This window comes from Calonectris borealis, chromosome 3, assembly GCF_964195595.1.
Source record: "Calonectris borealis chromosome 3, bCalBor7.hap1.2, whole genome shotgun sequence".
Taxonomy (NCBI): domain Eukaryota; kingdom Metazoa; phylum Chordata; class Aves; order Procellariiformes; family Procellariidae; genus Calonectris; species Calonectris borealis.
In genome coordinates, this window is record NC_134314.1 from 65,595,142 (window position 1) to 65,613,886 (window position 18,745).

At 44.1% G+C, this 18,745-nt stretch overlaps 2 protein-coding genes across 5 annotated transcripts in view; both read left to right on the top strand.

The window, feature by feature from the left end:
- Nucleotides 1-9,126, top strand: part of PEX7 (peroxisomal biogenesis factor 7) — a 48,073-nt gene extending 38,947 nt beyond the window's left edge. For 2 of the 4 annotated variants that reach the window (XR_012673003.1, XR_012673004.1), the window contains exons 10-11: nucleotides 6,601-7,516; nucleotides 7,849-9,126. Coding sequence is in view for 2 of the 4 variants with exons in the window: in XM_075145926.1 (XP_075002027.1) it covers nucleotides 7,849-7,917 (69 nt within the window). In the remaining 2 variants the exon portion in view is untranslated. The remainder of the gene's footprint in view (nucleotides 1-6,600; nucleotides 7,517-7,848) is intronic. The other 2 variants (XM_075145926.1, XM_075145927.1) reach the window with 1 other exon arrangement.
- Nucleotides 9,127-15,396: 6,270 nt separating this feature from the next.
- On the top strand, nucleotides 15,397-18,331 carry SLC35D3 (solute carrier family 35 member D3). Its single transcript, XM_075145931.1, has 2 exons — nucleotides 15,397-15,832; nucleotides 17,040-18,331. The coding sequence occupies exons 1-2, from the start codon at nucleotides 15,397-15,399 to the stop codon at nucleotides 17,867-17,869; spliced, it is 1,266 nt and encodes a 421-aa protein (XP_075002032.1). The 3' UTR covers nucleotides 17,870-18,331.
- Nucleotides 18,332-18,745: the final 414 nt, after the last annotated feature.

Genomic DNA, 18,745 nt, shown 5'->3' on the forward strand with positions numbered 1-18,745 from the left:
TCTGTTGTAGGTTGAATGTGATAGGGCAGTCATGAATTAATTTTAAGTGTCTTTTAGGCAATCCATCAATGACACAGATAAAAAGTACAGATACTGTGAGCTTTAACTTCTTGTCTTGATTCTTAAATTATTTCAGTAAGTATATAAAGAATAGAAAATAGAAATTATTTCAAGAAGTACGTAAAGAATAGAAAATACATATGTACCATGAATTTCTTTAAATCGTGGACAAAAAATACCCAACCCTTTCTGTTGTAGTTCTAAAGCTGTATTTTACTTGACACAAATGTAAGAAAAACTGAAGCTCTGAATTTTGTCTGAAAACCTTTCTCAGCCTGCACCTCACGTCTGTTCTGAACTCTGTAAAGCAGCCAGTGGGAAGTATAAATTAATGCTTTCCATTGAGCCAGATTTTCTATCTTGCTGCTGAGAATAGGATTAAGTATCTAATGGGAACAGGAGAGGAATCTTTCAATTTATCTGTACTTTCACACTATGAACAACGACATTCCTAAATTGCAAGGATATGTGATTTTCAACGGAAGTGATGGCAAGTGGTGTAGTGGCTTAGAACACTTGATACGTGAAGAGCACATTACACATCCATGACATGCCAAATCAGAACAGGACTTCAACGGTATACAATACTGAGATGCTCTCTTTGGAAATTAAAATTGTTCTGCACCAGATGAGGATAAACCAAATGTCAGTTCTCTAGTCCAAAATCATCTGTTATCTGAATGTGTGTTAAAGTCTACGTTTTAGAATAATTTATGTACAACGCAAATAGTGATCACTTACGATTTTCTTTTAGTGTGGTTGTGTGTGTTTGGATGGTAATTATACTACAAATGGGCAGCTAGCTGTCTAAATAGCTGATTGTGTCAACATAGTTTGGGAGGCAAACTTGTTTTCTGTGTGGCTGCACCTCTTTGTATAAATATTCCCCCAGAGTAGATTAGTTCACCTAAAACTGGTTTCGCTTATTTCTTCAAAGCACCTGGAGCTCTGGGATGTATCAATACAAGAAAGGGCCTGGCCACAATTCTTCTGTATTGCATTGGAGATTGTGAGGGGTGATACGGCAATACACACACATGATACCAAATAATATGGAGACAGTGATAACACCAGTGCAGTACCCATGAAACTAGTCTTGTGCTCTGTGTTACACTGTCCTTGTGATCCAGCTTCCCTGAACTTCAACTTTCTTCTCCCTAAAGCTGCGGGGTATCACCAGCATGTTGTGCCATACCACAGTTCTCCTTCCTTCCACCTGGCCAGAGGCAGTTAGAACTGAGCAGAGGTGCCTGCTTTGTAGCATCGGTCTGTTGATCCCATGAAACGTTCCTGTACTGATGGTATCATGATTTCTTACGGCATCAGTATCACTAAAATTTTAAAAGCTGTAATTTCTTACTAATTGGAGGGAGGTCATAGCCAAACTGTATACACTTGAGCTGCATCCCCTGAAGGTAACTGAAATCTAGTTCTAAATTCTTCCAGCTTTATGGAGAAATGTTTTATCATCTGTCAAGTTTTGGTGTACAGGTTTGTTCTGCTACCTGTTTTCTATGTGCAGCTTGTGCAATGTGCCGCATTAGCTATGCCAACACAGCAAGCAGAACGGACAGGAGAGGGGCTGCTGAAGGTGGCTTAACCAGTATAGCCAAATATAAACGCAGAAGATATCTTTAGTGAGGCTGTTTTGCTATGTATTTTGCTGTTCATTTAAATTAATTGTGCACCCTCAACAGGCCCAGAAATGTTGACTGTTTCATATAAAAGTGGAGTTACATCTTATGGAAACGTACAGAAAACCAGAGACTTTCTCTGCTTTTCTCTTTTGATCGCTTGCTCTTATCTTTTACACTTAACTGCCAAGGAACTGATAGCTTCCACCCAGCTGTTGTGGCTATCACACTGCTATAATTATATCACTAGCTGTACTTAATTTTAATCTCTCCTTATGGTCCTTCTCCAGGATGCTACTGAAGTTATGCAGTTAGTGATCCTTTGAGATAAAAAGATTCTACAGCATCTGTTCTTTTACTTAATTTCAGAGTGGATTTTTGCATGGAAAGATCAAATTTAAGCAGCTGCAAATGTTAAACCAATTTGAACTCCTTTACAGAGTTGGAGGGGGGAAAGGGAGGTGACATTTCTTACTGGTGCTTATTGTATGTCTTTCCCAAACTGTCAAAATGAAACTTTCACTGTGTAAGTCAAAGCTAGCCATTCATGAGTAATGGTCACTCTTTGCCATTATCAACAGAAGTCTCATCTTAAGGTGTTTGGAAAGGTTGATGTCAGGTATCACAATTCTGTAAAAGCTGCAAGTGTACGGAGAGGAAAATGCACTTTAATTTTGATTCTGAAGTACTGGGAAGAGGTAGGAGGCAGCAGTTTCTCACTCAATAAATGTGTTGCTTGTGCATTGTATTTGATTCAGTGGCTTACAAACTTGCTACTTCTGTGAGCCTCATCTTTTAGTCAGTGTTTCTTTTCTGCATGATCAATAAATCTGTTTGAGAAGCCCCAGTGAATTGCACGAGTGAAACTCAGTGGAAGACAACAGGATTTTGCAGCTGTTATTGAAAACATTGTTTGGCTTATGATTATCTGTGATTATATCCCAAAAGGAAGGAACTTAGCTTAATTCTGAGCTGAAGGATGAATTTGAAGATTGGATAGGGTCATTAGAAAACACAGTTTTACTGCATGTAAATTGACTGCATTTGGGGTCACCAAGGTTAGTATCAGCTCAGAAAGGCATTTTGCAATTCCAGTGTATCTTCTACAGAACTTATGATTGACTTTACTGATTAAAAACAGTTCTTGAATGACTGGGGAGATGTCTTTCCTCTTATCTGTAGAGTACAGAGGAATTGCTACAAATTCTATGGAGATTCCAAGGATTTCTCTCTAACCTGCAACTCACATCTCAATTTCCTTTACACCTTACTGATGAAATGCATGCTCAGAAGACTTGCATTTAGAAACGTGTAGCATGACTACCAAGTCATCTTCCTGTTGCCCACGTCAGAGCAATGAAACAAATGTAGAGACAGCTCCCTGCTTTTTAGGTCAGTTTTTTGGGACATATCTTTGCTATAAAAAATAATGCCCCTCAAGTCTTTTATCTTTTTTCTCCTTAAGAAAGAAATGGATTTCTTAAGCAGTATTTGGAACATCTGTTTCTGATAACTGTAGTCTGAACCTAGATCTTTATAAGAACTTCTGGTCCAGGGTTTGTTTTATTCTGTCTTTACTGGAAATAATAATTAAATCAATGTGTGGTTTTTCAAAAGTAAATTAAAAATGATTGGTGTTATTGTGCATTGAAAATAAAAAGTTTTAATTTACAAACTCCCATCACTTTCACTCTTGTGTTAAGGTAGGCATTGTGTGCAGTTCACCCTGGCAACTGTTGACCAAACAAAAAGCCACACTAGTTCGGATTTTCTAGTACAAAATAGGTATTGAATGCATTTAAACTCATGCATGATCCATTATGCACTTAACCAACCAGTTTTAACGATCACCTGTGAAAGTAATTTGATGAGTAGCAAACCTAATAGCTTGCTTTATCTCCACTTAATCTCCATCCCACACGCTTACAGAGGATGCTCAGGACCCCTCAAAAATACGTAATAATGATATAAATAGACCATTAAAGTCTGTATGAAAAAACACAGAAGATAAGAAACTAAGAGAGGAAGGGAAACACAACATTAATGGAAGCAAAGAACTGAATACTTTTTCCGCTGTCTCTTCTACAGAAAAAAAGACAGGTCTTATTAGTTTTATTTGAAAATGGGATGGGATGGAGAAGAGCTGAGATGAGAAATGGGTCACTCTCAGACACATTTGCGTATTATCCTATGATTTATTATGAGCGCTCTGGAAGCTGAGTGGCACCAAGATACTTCCGGAAATACTGATCTAGAGAGGGCTGTACTTTTTGATTAAATCCCTTCATGAAGGGGATACTGAACTCAAAGTTTTCAGCTGTTCTTTTGAATGTATTTAATCTTGGTTAGGGCTTGGGGGTTTATTACACCTTCAAATATTGAAAAAAAGTAGGCTACTAACCTGGGAGATTTCCCTTGTTTTCTTGCTGCTTCTGAACAGTAAAGAGGCAGAATGTCATGCAGGTAATTGCACTAGACTGAATGGATTGCCCTCGGGTGCTGGAAAAGGTCTAAGTCTATTGCAAAGCAAGATGATTGTGATGAATAGGAAACAGAGGGCCTGTCAGAGGAGTAAATCAGTTAGTGAGTCAATAGAAATGACTTTGATAAATGAATGAATGTCAATATTAAATCAATTGGTGGGAAACATTGTTATACTCTGGGACAAGGATAAACACTTCAATAAAATACAGGATAGCTGTTTCCTTTGAGTTAAACTATGATTTTCTGGTCAAGCAATCAGCTTCCTATGATGACTGCAGTTTTTCGTTTGTTTGCTTGCTTTTTGGCTTTACTTGAAGGGAAATACAGCGATCCCCATTTTATGTGCTTCAAATAGACTTGCTCAAGTCTCTGCTGGCAGATAACTTGGCATGATGGTTATTCTGCAGTAATAACAGTACAGTACCCCTAGCGTATATACTAGTACTGCAACTTTGCTACTGAAATAAAAGCATTAGAGACAAGTAGGAAATGTCATTTTGTTAGACTGCCTTTGTCCCCTATAGCTTTAGTTATAACTAAAATTACCGGGTTTAGAATGCTTTTCCTATTTGCATTATTTCTTGATGTAATTTACCAGTCAGTGTAAGGTAGAATATTCTTGTTTTACAATTAAGCTCTAGTTATTCTCCTTTTCCTTTAAAAGTTGCTATAGTAGAATTTTATTCTATAGTTACAAGAGCAATTTAGTATTCATAAATTATAATGAAAATTGTGTGGCATATGGGCGTTCAAAATATGCAATAGTATAAGGATATTATAATTTATACAGTTCTTTGCAACTGAAATAAACTGTCTTGTACTCTGTTTGCGTGTCAGCTTTAAAAAAAAAAAAAAAAGTAAATCATGCACCCTCTAAATACTGAAATCAGTGAGATTTGTTTCAATCTGAGAGTAAAATTTGTCCCCAAGACGGGACATTTTCACAGAAAGACAAATCTCCATGCTTTTTTATTCCTAATGGTGAGGACTTTTATCAGGTATGCAAATAATGTGTGAGTCTGTTTTCAGTTTTCCTTTGTCCTTCATCCTACCACAGGGGGATTTTCTCTGCCCATTAGTAACATCATCTCATTGATCAAAATATAAACTCTAGAAAGTTGCGGCTTTTTTTGTGCCATATTTATTTACTGTGGTGTGCTGGATCAGCCCTCATCCCAATGGAATTCTTGCTGCTATTTTAATATTTAAATTAAGTAACATTTAGTTTATTAAGAAAAAAATGGCTAAAGTGCTTTAAAGTATGTATTAAAAATGTTCATATGTCACTTGAGAACTGACATTTCTAAACTTGTAAAGCACTTATAATCAATATCCTACGTTCCCCTCTTCTGGGGAAAGGCATACAATGGTCATAAGAAAAAAGGCAAAATGAAAGGAGAAGACATTTTGTAAACTGATGCAGTAGCTGCACGAACAGGCACTTCATCCCAGGGTTCATTTTAGTCATTTGTATTTGAGGCAGTGTTAATCTATGAGATATGGCAAAGGGGCATGTAGCAGCTGTCCATCAGTTAATGCTGGCTGCGGCACTGTTAGCTTACAGTTGTCCCCTTTCTCTTACAGTCTTGGCTGTATTTTGGAGAAAGTATTATGGAGAAATGGAAATGCTATTGCATTCTGTAATGCTGTTCCATGCAGTAGTGTCCCAGTTTCCCATACATACCTGTTTGCTGCTCTTTGTATGTCTATTTTCATCCAGGTTTCTGATATCAGTATTCCATTATAGACTTCCGCTGCACAGGAGAACTTGATACACTGTTATTTGCTGTAGCTTTTATTTTCCTTTTGTTTGCTGGTTATGTTTTCATCTTTCATGTGCTATCATTAAGTCAATGAGTTGGGCAAATTACCACAAGTGATCCTTTTCAAACTCCCTTTTAATATCCCCTGTTTATTTTTAGTGTTGCTAGATTAAATGGTTCTGTAACTATATTTGTTCAGAGGCTACTTCAAGGATGCTAATTACATTGATAACAGGTGGGAATTCCCATGGGATTTTTTCCAAATGTTATCTCTGTTTCTTTATGAAAGTAGAAAGTGTTGCCTATTGAAATACAGATATTGATCCAGAGCTGTGGAGAATATTAAAAAACCTGTGGTTTATGTGATTGCCAGTTTCTACATAGCATTTAGTGGAGAACTCATTTTCTTTTTGGTATGATTTGGGGGACTGCAATGCAGCAGAACATTATATTACACAAAGCTCTATTATGTCGTATGAATAGACAGACACGTTGTCAAGAGATTTTTTGATTCATTTAGATGTATGTGGAAAGCACTTCAAATAAGTAGAACCAGCTAAGGAAGCAATAAAAATGAATAATAGTGCTGTATAGTAAACACAAAATGGGCTAATTATAGTCTGAAATCAAATATTGAAGTTGGATTTCCAAATTTTTAGTGTGCAGCTGTTCATTCTGGCTCTAGAAGAGAACAGGAATTGCAGTGTGCAGCAGAAGGAAGCTTGTTGTGCAGAGGATCCAGTACTGTATCCTTTGTGATCCCAACTGGAAAGGACATTGTAAAGATAATGCAAGATGGATTCAGCCAGATTTACTGGCATATATTTGTGGGGCTCATCAGCTTTTTCTCTTTAGCTCTCTTCTTTCTTCTTCCCTTTGCCTTAGTTCTTGTTTCCCACAGTATTTTGTGAATGTTTTGTGAATAGTATAGGTCATCTACTTGAGTAATTATCAGTGTGGTTAACCCTGTCAGTTTGTTACAGACTCTAAAGTGCATTATCAAATAATTTTCAGACTTAAAGCATTCTATAGTCGTCTTCTGTGCAATCTTGATATTTATTAAAATCTTTTAATGCTATAGAATTAGGTTAACCTTCTGGTTTTGTGATTTTAGGTTCAAACGTGCATCAAGAATAGAGCTTGGGACTTGCAATTCAGAAAGTTTCAGTTATATTGGAATCAGTCACTGTGTTTATAAGATGCCATTAGCACAACTGGCGTCACTTCTCATCAGACTAGTGGGGTCTAGGTAGTGCTTGAAGCAACACCACCACCACCACCCCCAATTCTTAATGCTCAGCAAATAGACATCTCTGTTCTCAACAAAAGACAATACAGTGATCTCATAGCTTATCAGTGTGAGACTGAAGTTCTGGCTTAATTCTTCAAGAAACTTCCACGTCATTTTGGTCAACTTCTTTGTTTTTTCCATTCCTCAGCTCTCCATTAGGAAAATGTCTATAACAATTTTCCCTACCTGCAAGTATAAGAAAGTTGTTCAGAATTGATCGTGAAGTGTTTAGATATCACGGTAAAAGGGTCCTGAGACCCTGTAAAGAAAAGAAGCACCAGAGGGTCTGGACTTCTGTGTGTCCTTCCTTCATTTCATTCTCAGTTACATCCTTTAGCCTATTTGGAACAATCAGTTGAAACCCAAAGGTTTCCCCGCTTTCCTTATGGATAGTATGAAAAATAGGAGATTGTTAACTTTCATGCACCTCAGTAAAGTTAAGACAAAGTTTTAAAAAACAAACCTAACTGTATTATTATATAGTTTTGAAGCATTGTAAATCAGAGTAACAACCAACATTAACTCCACAATATGCATTAATTTCTTCTAAGTTCCTTCTGTTTTTTGGAAAAATGATACTTATGAAGAATCTAAATAGATTTTGTTTGCTTTGTAGGTGGTGGACTGTGCTTGGGACGAACTAGTCAAGATCTATACTCCGTCATGTCTGGCAGTTCCTGTCTAGAGAGAAAGTGAAGAAGATCTGATACACCAGGAGCCTTTTTCTCTTCCCCCACAACCAGACTTGTGCTAAAGTGTCAACTGTGTCACTAATCTTAGTGTCTCTTTTTAAGTAACACTCTGCTTGAACGGAGTGTCGTGCACTTAAGCATGTGGAGATTTTAGGGCTTGGTTTACTGTACAGGTAGTACTTGAGCCAGCAAAATGTTCAACAGCTACTGAATGGCCAAAGAGTGGCTCTGGCAGATAGGAGCTGGTGTCTTTAAAGTAGAATCACCAACAAGATTTTGTGATCTGTCTGGCTACTGATGAGAGCAGAAGCCTGAATCTTCTCGATCCTTATAAAGAATAAAAGTAACTGGCAGTGTATTTTGAGATGATGTCACTGTAGAAAAGAAAAAAGTGGCTTTTCACTGTAAAGCACTGTAATGTCAGCTGAGGTTTGTATCACTCGGATGCATTTGTATTTATATGTCTTGCGGTGACTCACATTGCATTATTTTCTTGTGCAATATGACAAATACTTTTGATAGACAGTAAATGTCATAGTTTATAGCCAGCTGATTTATTTGACCTTTTTGATTGTCGCTTCACAAAGATGGTAAAGATTACTTTCATACATTTTTTCCCCTTAGATTTCCTTGAGTAAAACAGTTGATGAAGTCATGCAGAAAGATACTCTGATGATAGAGAAAATGCTTCGGAAAAAATTAAATATATATCACACTAACTGGATCACAGTCCTCAAGATTTAGAGATAGGACAACCATCTTTTTTATTAGATTTGTATTCTATTTTCACTTAGAAATTTTTTCCAAGAGATAGAATGCGTCCATATATTCAGTGTTTCTGGACCTCTGACAGCCTGGCCAAAGTGAGAGCTGATGTCCAGACCAGTTGAACCTACATACTTGCGGATTAACTGCGTGGCATAAGAATAGCAGATCCAGTGTGGCCAAGCTATTATACTTAGAAGAATATGCCCAACATGTTATAGCTATGTTGAGTACTTTGCATGCCCACGTTGACTCCTCAGCCCATATGCTGGTATTTTCATCTGAGTTTTTCTGGGGCAAGCACAGGCGTTCAGCTTCTCCAATCTCCTTTGAATACTCTTTCAGGATCCAACTGTGATACTCCTGCAGTTCTCACTGGTATATGGTAGGCTTTTCACCTGGTTTCCTGCTAGCCTTTTTTTTTTTTTTTTTTTAAACCGTCTTAAAGCTGTCTCACTTCTGCTGTTACCCCGTATCATCAATCTTTACCATGAAAAGACTCTTTGCAGATCTTTGGTCGGGTTTTCGTAGTCTCCTGTTAACGACACTTCTTGGTTGCACGACTCATAGATCAAGCAATAGCAGACACTGCCAGATCTGCTGGATGCTTTGAGGAAATGAAAGAAGGAGTTCAGCGGAGCTAAGACTTGCAAGTTGCAAGGAAAGAATGATTGTGTTATCTTGGAGAAAGAGCCAGGGAACTTGCAGGTAGCCACGGGGAGATATGCATATATTGATTTGGTGTTAGGACAAGAAAGGAAGAAACCTCTTCTACAACATGAGAATTTGGGTCCTGATAGGACCTTGTATTTTTCTGGGTCCGTGCAAACTGACCCAGAATGCCATCTTCTCGAGCTGAATTAATAACGAAAAGTAGATTTTCTTCTTTTGCAACAGTGTGTTGCACCAAATTCCAAATGTTTATTGCACTTTACTTCTGTGCACTGAGGAATGATGCAATGATAAAGCTGTGCTGCATACAGCTTTCAGCAATACCATGGGCCATAAAATCCAATTTTAGGCATTAAAATTGATTATTTCAACCTTAATAGTTATTCCACTCTTCTGCTTTATCTCCCTTTTCTGCTTAGACTACAAGTTACTTGCCTAAGTGAGCGGAACATTTTGGTGGTGGGTGTATATTTTATATGCCTGTTTCTGAGGGGAGGAAGGGAGGGTGATATTCCAGAATGTTGCCATAGCCTGTCAGTTGGAAGGGCAAATTCAGAAAACCTAGCACAGGGGAAAAAAATGGAATTCTGAACTCACACACTCAACACATGGATCAAATCTTTTCTTAACTGCCTTCTCCCCTCATGTCCTGGTTAGTTTCAGTGCTGAGGGTTGCTGTATCCGGATTTAATTCTCTTGAAAAATAAGCGCATCCGGAAGATGCACATAGTAAGTAAAAACTGTGGCCTTTAATCTTCCTACATGATCTTTGAATGGAGAGAATGTGCTGTAACATTTCTGCACTGTAACAGAAAAACCGATCTGGCAATAGTTGTTGCTGATTCTTAATTCTCAGGGAATGTTTGCTGTAATTGTTTTAAAGAAATACTTTTTATTTCATGACCATAATACTAGCTTCTGATCTGAAACAGGCCTTTAATGACAACAGTCTTAAAGATGTAATATGTTCTACTTTAAACTTGCTCCTGTAGAAAATTTTGTTTTATGAGAGCCCATAGGTTTCTCCTTGGTTCAAGAAACATACTGATAATCATGTTCTAAAGGAGTGAATTTTCTGTTCTACAATGCTATTAAATTAATTGCACACAGTATCTTTGGCTACACTCTTGTATTCACTTCCCCAATTAAGAAACATTGATCAAGAAGTAAATGGAGTAAAAGATACTGAGAGTATCTTACAAGTAAAGAGTATCATAATCATCATTTATGTCTTGTACGAATACTGGGTGACAGTCGCATTTTTCCTCTGCACTTTCAGAGACCATACTTTATGCAGCTTTGCCTAGCGGTATGTCCCATCAGGTCTGCATTTTGATAAAGGAAAGCTATTTTAAATGATTCTTTGTGTCTGCTTGTGCAGACTACATGTCAGTGATGAAGTGATCTCTTCCTTCTAGCCAAGTACACTGCTGGCCTCAAATTTTGCTGCATAGGCATGGGTGTGTTCTAAGCCTTTCAGTAGTACTGCTCAGTTTTGAGTGTGCTCAGGGTCATGTGATGGGGAATGGATACAACTGTACAATGCTTCGCCTATACACCTTATGGTTGCATTAGACCCTAATTAAAGCAAACTGTCCATTAAACATTTTGTGTATACCATATATATACCATTTTCATCCAAGAAACCATTTTAAAAAATGATGCCCTTAGAAATTTGACACCAATGTCCTCCACATTTTTTTTCTGTCACCCATGTCATTCTACCTAGGTGAAATGCAGAGCTGAGCATAATTTGCCTTAAAGTATTAGAGTTAAGGCACCATAATCATCTTATTACCATAAGGAACCGCAGAGCTCTTCATTAGTATGATCTGTGCCCCGCTGCTAGGTCAAAATTTTGTAACGGTGTCAACTTACGAACTGAGCGCTCGCTGATGTCTGGACACAAGAACAGCTAGTGTGAGGGAGGTACCTTCACTGCAGTGTTACCTCAAATGATGACCCTGTGTTGCTTCATCCAGTTCCTTCCCAGTGAAGAGCAGGAGAACTTGTCTTTTCTGAGCGTGGAGAGGTGGAGAGGCAGTGAGAGACTAGTACTGGGCCTGGCCTGAATCCATGTTGAGAAAGGGGTGGTTTGGCAAGGGACAGCACCTTCCCCGCCACCCCCTCCTTGCTGTGTATAGACAAGACCAAACTTAGGAGCACCATGAAAGATGGTGGTGAGGAGGGGACGTGGAGAGGGAGGTGCTGAGCTCTTCTCCCTGGGATCCAGTGATAGGACTCAGTGGGAATGGTTCAGAGCTGCACCAGGGGAGGTTTAGACTGGACATTAGGAAGCATTTCTTTACCCAGAGGGTGGTCAAACACTGGAACAGGCTTCCTAGAGAGGTGGTCGATGTCCCAAGCCTGTCAGTGTTTAAGAGGCATTTGGACAATGGCCTTAACGACATTTAACTTTTGGTCAGCCCTGAAGTGGTCAGGTGGTTGGACTAGATGATCGTTGTAGGTCCCTTCCAACTGAAATAGTCTATTCTGTTCTATTCTATGCTATTCAAATTCTTATCCTTATATGCTTATTTTCCTGTTTCAATGAGGGAAGTATTTAGCCCCCAATGCAGACTCGCAGCCTGATCCTCTGCAATGTCAGAGACTCTTCTCTAGTGATAATTTCACTGGTGAGGGGACAACATTATTTCTTCCAGAGGTTACACTTTGGTGGAGTCCCAATTACTACAGTGTTTCCAGAAAGCACGATTAGTTTTTTTTCCATCTGCACTTACTTGGCAGGAGGAGCTTTTTTCCTCCCATGTGCAAACACTGTCACAGTGATACACATGTTCCTTTAAATTGCGCTCTGTGTGGGCTTGGGATGACTCCGACTGGAGGCTGGTGTAAATGCACTGGCACAATTCTTCAGTGGGTTTTGAAGCCAGACTTGGTCTCCAGTAAGTTTAAATGAGTGTTTCAACCTTTATATGCCTTAATATTTCAGGCCACTTAACTGTGAGTTTACGTTTTATGCTGCAGTGCAGCTGCTGAAGTGGGTGAAGGCCCCTGAGGTGGAGCGCCCCATGACACCAGGGAGATGACCACAACTGACATGTCATTTTGCCTGAAAACTTCTGGGTTTCAGAGCATGCGTTCTTCCCACCCTGAGTTAGCAAAGATTAAACTTCCAAGTATCCTGATCACATCCGTGGCTTTTGTGACTGAAGTAACCTGAGAAATTCAGTCAGGTATTACTGTCACCTTTTAAGGAGGCATACATACAGAGTCCTGGGTGTTTTCAGTGTTTTAATATTTCAGTCAGGGGAGTTTTTAATCGATAGAAATGTAAGTACTCGAATATTATTAAAACTAAAGATCTGCATTTTAAAAGATTAAAATACAACTGCCTTGGTGAGAACAAGAGAGAGAACAAAACGGAAAATAAACTATCATGGAAAATAATTAGGGAACACTGAAAGACAAAAGAGGAAAAGCCAATTTAAAATAGTAGATATCAGGAGAATCCTCCCATAGATTCTGAAGAATCTCCCATAGATGAAGAAGAAAAGAGGTGAAGGAGGAAAAGAGGCTGCAGTTTTGGGTCAGGTGAGCATCACACTGGTCCTCAAGAAGTCAGTCTTGTTCTTGCATTGTCAGGCTCTGTAGTGGGAATGGGGAAAGAAAGGAAGGTAAGAAAAAGCAAGGCAAGAAAGGAAGCAAGAACAGTAGCTTGATAAAAAAATGAATAAATTGAAGATTGAAAAATAAAAGGCAGCAAGTTGGAGACAGCCTCTGGTGAGAAAGAATATTTATCCAGCAGCACATTTCAAAAAGTAGAGGGAAGCACTGCTATGTCTGCATCAGTCACAGGCAGAGTCAACAGCGGCTGCTGGCCTCCTGGACAAGCATGGCCGATGGCACTGAAGCGCAACGTGGACATGCACTCAGCTCCTGGCTTCTGGAAGCAGACTGCAGGTTAGATTTCCAAACATCGCTTCTGTCTCCATTCACGTTTACCCCAATGACTGAAAAAAAGAAGTTCCTATACTCTTTGCTTAGAGAATACTACCATTTCTCTTCTGGTTTACCTCTGTTGTTTAATTTCAATGGTACCCATGGTTTCCTCTCCTTCATTACCAATTTCCATCTTGAAATAGTCATACCTTAACGTGTACCTCTGTTGTTCCATTTTATAAATCTTGCCCTGCCTCGTTGCACTGCCCGTGCCAGCTCCACTGCTAGTTGTAACCCAGGAAAATCGTAATGCATCCTCTAGTGCGACTGATCCCCGTGACCGCTGAGGGCCCCTTACTGCACCCAGCAATAATCCTGGGCATACACAGCTTCTCTTGGTTCGGATGAAGAGCCCAGCGCTGCGGGTCTGGTGTGTTTTTCCTGCCACTCCTCCATACTAGCGTGGTCATTTCATGCGCACTCGCTTGCCTGGCAGTCCTAACGCCAGCCTGGCTCTTGTTGAGAGCTGTTGGCATCAGCACCCCTTTCCTGCGATGGCTACAGGTCTCACCCGAGCTGTACCTTCTAATGAGAGTTTCCAGTGTGATGATTGGGAAGAAGTATAGCTGGCTGTGGAAGCTGGGTATGTCTATTGAGGTCTAAGAACTGAACTAAGACTGAAATGTGACATTTTTCTGCAGAAATCTCTCAGAAAATAGTCGTGCCTTTTTGATACTGCTGAAATGCATGCTGTGCTTGTGCTGAATTCGGTACAAGCCCATCAGAACTGGAGGTCCTTGTCAGGAGCTGGTCCGCTCTTTTTATGGCGAGTCTTCCAAAAACGAGCTTCAGGTGCCATTTTCCCCCAAGCTGGTTCTTTCTAATACCGTTCCTGTGGAGAGAGGGGGAGGCTGGTTTTGTTTATAAAATAAAGAATAACTTTACTGATCTTATATTGGTGGGTGAAAGGTAGTCTTACTGCTAATGAGAGAGACCTAACATGTATGATGTTAAAAGAAGGCTCAAGATTATAAGGCAGCTGCGAGCAAAAGCATAGTTTTTAATTCCCTCACGTTGCCTGACACTGCAGGAGACTGGCAGAGGACTGGCTGTCCGAGAGAAACTGCTTTTGCTTTTCCTTAGAGTCGAGGTGATCTGTTCCAGACTCCTGTTAAAACCTTCCTCTGGCAAGTCGAGAGAAGGGATGACCTTATTTAATCTTTACTAGGCTTTAAAACATCACTTTTGAAAACCTTGTGTGGTTACCAATTTGTAGTGACTTTTCAAGGGAAGTCGTCCCGCTAGAAAAAGGTTCTCTCTCCTTTGGGGAGGTTCCCAGCTCTCCGCCGTTCCCCGCCCGAGAAGGGACTCCCTGTAGCGAGCGGGAGGGCGAGCCGGGGCGGGGCGGGGGGAGGCCGGGGCCGCAAGGAGAGGAAGCGGGGGGCTGCAGGCGGGATGCTGCCGGTAGGCAGGGTGGGGGCTTTCTCCTGGGAGGACGTACGCTTTTGGGGAGAGAAAAGCGGTACCGCCGTGCTTGGGCACGCGTGGGGGTACTTGCACTGACCTCCCCGCCCCGGGAGACGTGGGGTTTCCTACGGGTCTCCCTCGTTATTTTCGGGCCGGTCGCGCTCCGTCGCGATGCTGCGGGCGCCCCGCGTTTATCCCCCTGGCTGAAAGCGCAGCGGTGCGCCCTGCCACCGCCCGCCCCTCCTCCGCCCGGTCGGGTTTGGGAGGGCTTGCGGGCGGCGGCTTCCCACCCCCGCTGAGCCGGGGCGTGCTCTGGGGGACACCGCGGGGCGAAGCTGGGGGGGCACCGGGGGCGGTGGCGGCGGGATGGGGGGGGACACCGAAAGCGGCGGCGGAGACGCATTGGGGATGGCGGGGGGACACACCGGGGCCGCCGGCGGGGAGGGGATAGGAGGGGCGGGGGCGCGGGGAGGAGGGGGTACACGTCGGGGGCGGCGCGGAGGGGACACGTCGGGGGCGGCGGGCGCCCTGCCGGGAGCGCGTCCTGCCTCCGCCCGCCCCCTGCCTCCGCCCGTCCCCGTCCCCCCCCGCCGCCGCCGCCGCGGCGGGTGGCCGGGCGGGCGGCAGTGCCGCGGGCCCCGGCGGCGGGGCCGTGCGCGGGGAGGATGGGGCGGTGGCGGGGCCGGGCGCGGGGCGTCGCGGTGGCGGTGGCGCACGGGCTGTGCTCGGGCTCGCTGAACATCCTGCTGAAGTTCCTGCTGGCCCGCTACCACTTCGCCTTCCTGACGCTGCTGCAGTGCCTCAGCAGCGCGGCGGCGGCGCTGGGGCTGGAGGCGCTGCGGCGGCGGGGGCTGGCGGCGCTGCCGCCCTTCGGGCCCCGCCTGGCGCGCCCCTTCGCCGCCGTGGCCGCCCTGGCCACGCTGCAGTCCACCCTCACCCTCTGGTCGCTGCGCGGCCTCAGCCTCCCCATGTACGTCGTCTTCAAGCGCTGCCTGCCCCTCGTCACCCTCCTCACCGGCGCCCTGGTGCTCCGCGACGGCATGCCCTCGCCCGGCGTCCTCGTCGCCGTCCTCATCACCACCTGCGGCGCCGCGCTGGCCGGTGAGTGCGACCGCGACCGCACCGCAGCGACGGGGCGGGACGGGGCGGGCGGCCGCGCCAACGGGGCGCTCCGACGGCGGCGCCGCCTCCGCACCGGCAGCCCCCGCCGCTCCGGCTGGGCTTCGGGGCGATACGGGGCGGGCAGCGGCAGCCCCGGGAGGAAAGTGCAAGGATACGGGGGGCGTGCGACCCCGGGGGGGCAGCTGCAACCCCACTGTGGCAGGCGCAACCTTACGGGGGCAGGTGCGACCTTGCGGGGGTGTATGCAGCCCCGCTGTGACAGGTACAATCTTACAGGGCTCAGTGCAACCTTAGGGAGATAGGCTCATCCTTACGGGGGTCGGTGCAGCGCTATAGGGGTCAGTGTAAACCTATGGGAGTAGGTGCAACCTTATTGCAACCCTATTAGGGAAGGTGCAACCCTATAGAGGGAGGTGCGGTCTTATGGGGGGTGGGTGCAACCTTACAGGGGTAGATGCAATCTTTTGGGGGCAACTGCAACCCCATGGGGGCAGCTGCAGCCCTACTGGGGTAAGTGCAATCCTACAGGGGTAGGCGCAACCTTTGGGGTCAGCTGCAACCCTGTGGGGCCAGGGGCCCTACCTTGATTTCCAGTCGAGGGGTAGGTGGCTCTGTGTGGCCCGGCAACACTCCTGGGTTGGGGGCTGCCCCAGGGGACAGAGCACACACACATGGCGAGTAGCTTAATCTGCAAAGAAGCCTGACTGGGGGCTCAGCAGGGAGGCTCTCGCTGTGAGGGTCCCACACAGCTTGGCCTTGCTGGGGGGAGCAGGAGGGCAGAAGGAGGGCCGGGGGGCTGGAGGGCAGGCAGCCTGGCCAGCCAGAGCTGGCATGTGCCCGCACTGGCAAGAGGATGCCCAGTGTTGCTGTGTGTATGTGCGATTTCAGCTGCAAATCTCCCGCAGTGTCTTCACAAAAGGGGGGACGCAATCTGATTTTGGCTGCAGGATTTAGGGGGAGAGTGGGTGACATTCAATACGTTTGCAGCACATGCACACACAAAAAAAAAGATGTATCTGTTGGGAGGGAAGTGTGTCCAGCCTTGGGAAAAGCATGACAAATCTTAGGAGTTAGGGAAAGCGCACTGGTGCCTCTTTCCTAAATATCCCCCCAGCCCAAAACGCTGCTCTCTTTCTGCCTCACATGCAAAAACCATGCTTGTTTCTTTCTGTGACTGTCCCGACAGGAGCTGGTGACCTGACTGGGGATGCTATGGGCTATGTGACAGGCGTGCTGGCCGTGCTGATACACGCTGCCTACCTGGTGCTCATTCAGAAGACCAGTGTAGATAGTGAATACGGACCCCTGACAGCTCAGTACGCCATCGCTGTCTCGGCCACCCCTTTTCTCATCATCTGCTCCTTTGCCAGCATGGATTCCATCAACGTCTGGTCATTCCCGGGGTGGAAGGACCCTGCCATGGTATGCATCTTTATTGCTTGCGTCCTGATTAGCTGTGCCATGAACTTTACTACCCTTCACTGCACTTACATTAACTCGGCTGTGACCACCAGCTTTGTAGGGGTGGTGAAGAGCATAGCAACCATCACGGTGGGCATGGTGGCATTCAATGATGTGGAGCCCACAAAGTTATTTATAGCCGGTGTTGTGGTCAACACCTTGGGGTCTGTCATTTACTGTGTGGCCAAGTACATTGAGACCAGACGGCAGAGCAATTACGAGGACCTAGAGAAAGAAGCTAGAGAAGAGGAGGGGAAAAGGCAGGCTGGGGACCAAGCACTGTTTGCAATGGAGGCGATTTCCCAGGAGAAGGGGGCTGAGGAGGCAGCAGTGGAAGGATCAGCCACGGGGGACAGCCAGAGCGGGGAGGAAGAGAAGGATGGCACTGAGAAACCTGCCAAGGGACCGGCGGTCCTGGGAAAAGCCACCGGCACACAAGAAGTGAACAGGAGCTCGCTGAAGGATGCGTATCTTGGAGTATGGAGGTTGGTGAGGGGTGCTAATTATATAAAGAAGGATTATTTGATAGAAAATGAAGAGCTACCAAACCCTTAAAAAGCAGGTTTGAAAACCTATTGCTTTAGGACAGACACCTGGTTCTCTGTACAGGGGGAAAGGCAGAGCATACATTTCCACATCAATGCTGACAAATCCAAATCATGTAGGATGACTTTACCTCATTGTCAAAAAGCAAAAGGTCAGAGTTTGCTCATGCTTTGGGCTTGCTTTCAGCTGCTTTCAGTACATCAATTTAGACCCACCACAGCTAAAGGTACCGAGTCCTCTGCTGTGGATACAGAGAGAGTTGGGTAACGGCAAGTCACGGGGCACTTGCCCAGCAGCCTGGGCCATGGGGGACACCAGTACCGTTAAGTTAGTCGGCAGTGCCAGTGACATGGCGGTGGCCTGTAGCTTAGCTTGCATCTGGAGCCTTGGCGGAGGCTCTGTCGATGTGCTTCCGTATCTGTATCCATCCAATTATAGGTACTCAGTATAAATATATTCCTGCAATATATAAGCACCTATTAACTGTACTTTTACATGCTCCTCTGTGTCAATACAATTGCAACAGAGCTAGAGGTTGTGCCATTTCAATTATATTGGTGTAAAATCACCTTCTTAACTGAAGAATTGAACCTCTCCCTGATTCTGTGGCCAGGCTGGGCCTTGGACCTCGTTTACATTGGGTGGTTTGTGTCTTCAGTAGAAATACTTTTGTCTTGTGGTGGTGTACATGAGAGCAGAACCAGATCTGAACTTTTGGGAAGCTGTGGTCAGCAAAAGAAGGATGTTTTTCTATCAGCTTTAACTACATGTAGCATTGGGAATATTAGTTTGACCCAAATAAAAGGGATTGGAAATGTTGGACTGTATTGATTTGATTTGGGAGGGCTATAAAAAAAATAGGGAGACAGTGCATGCCTTGTGCTA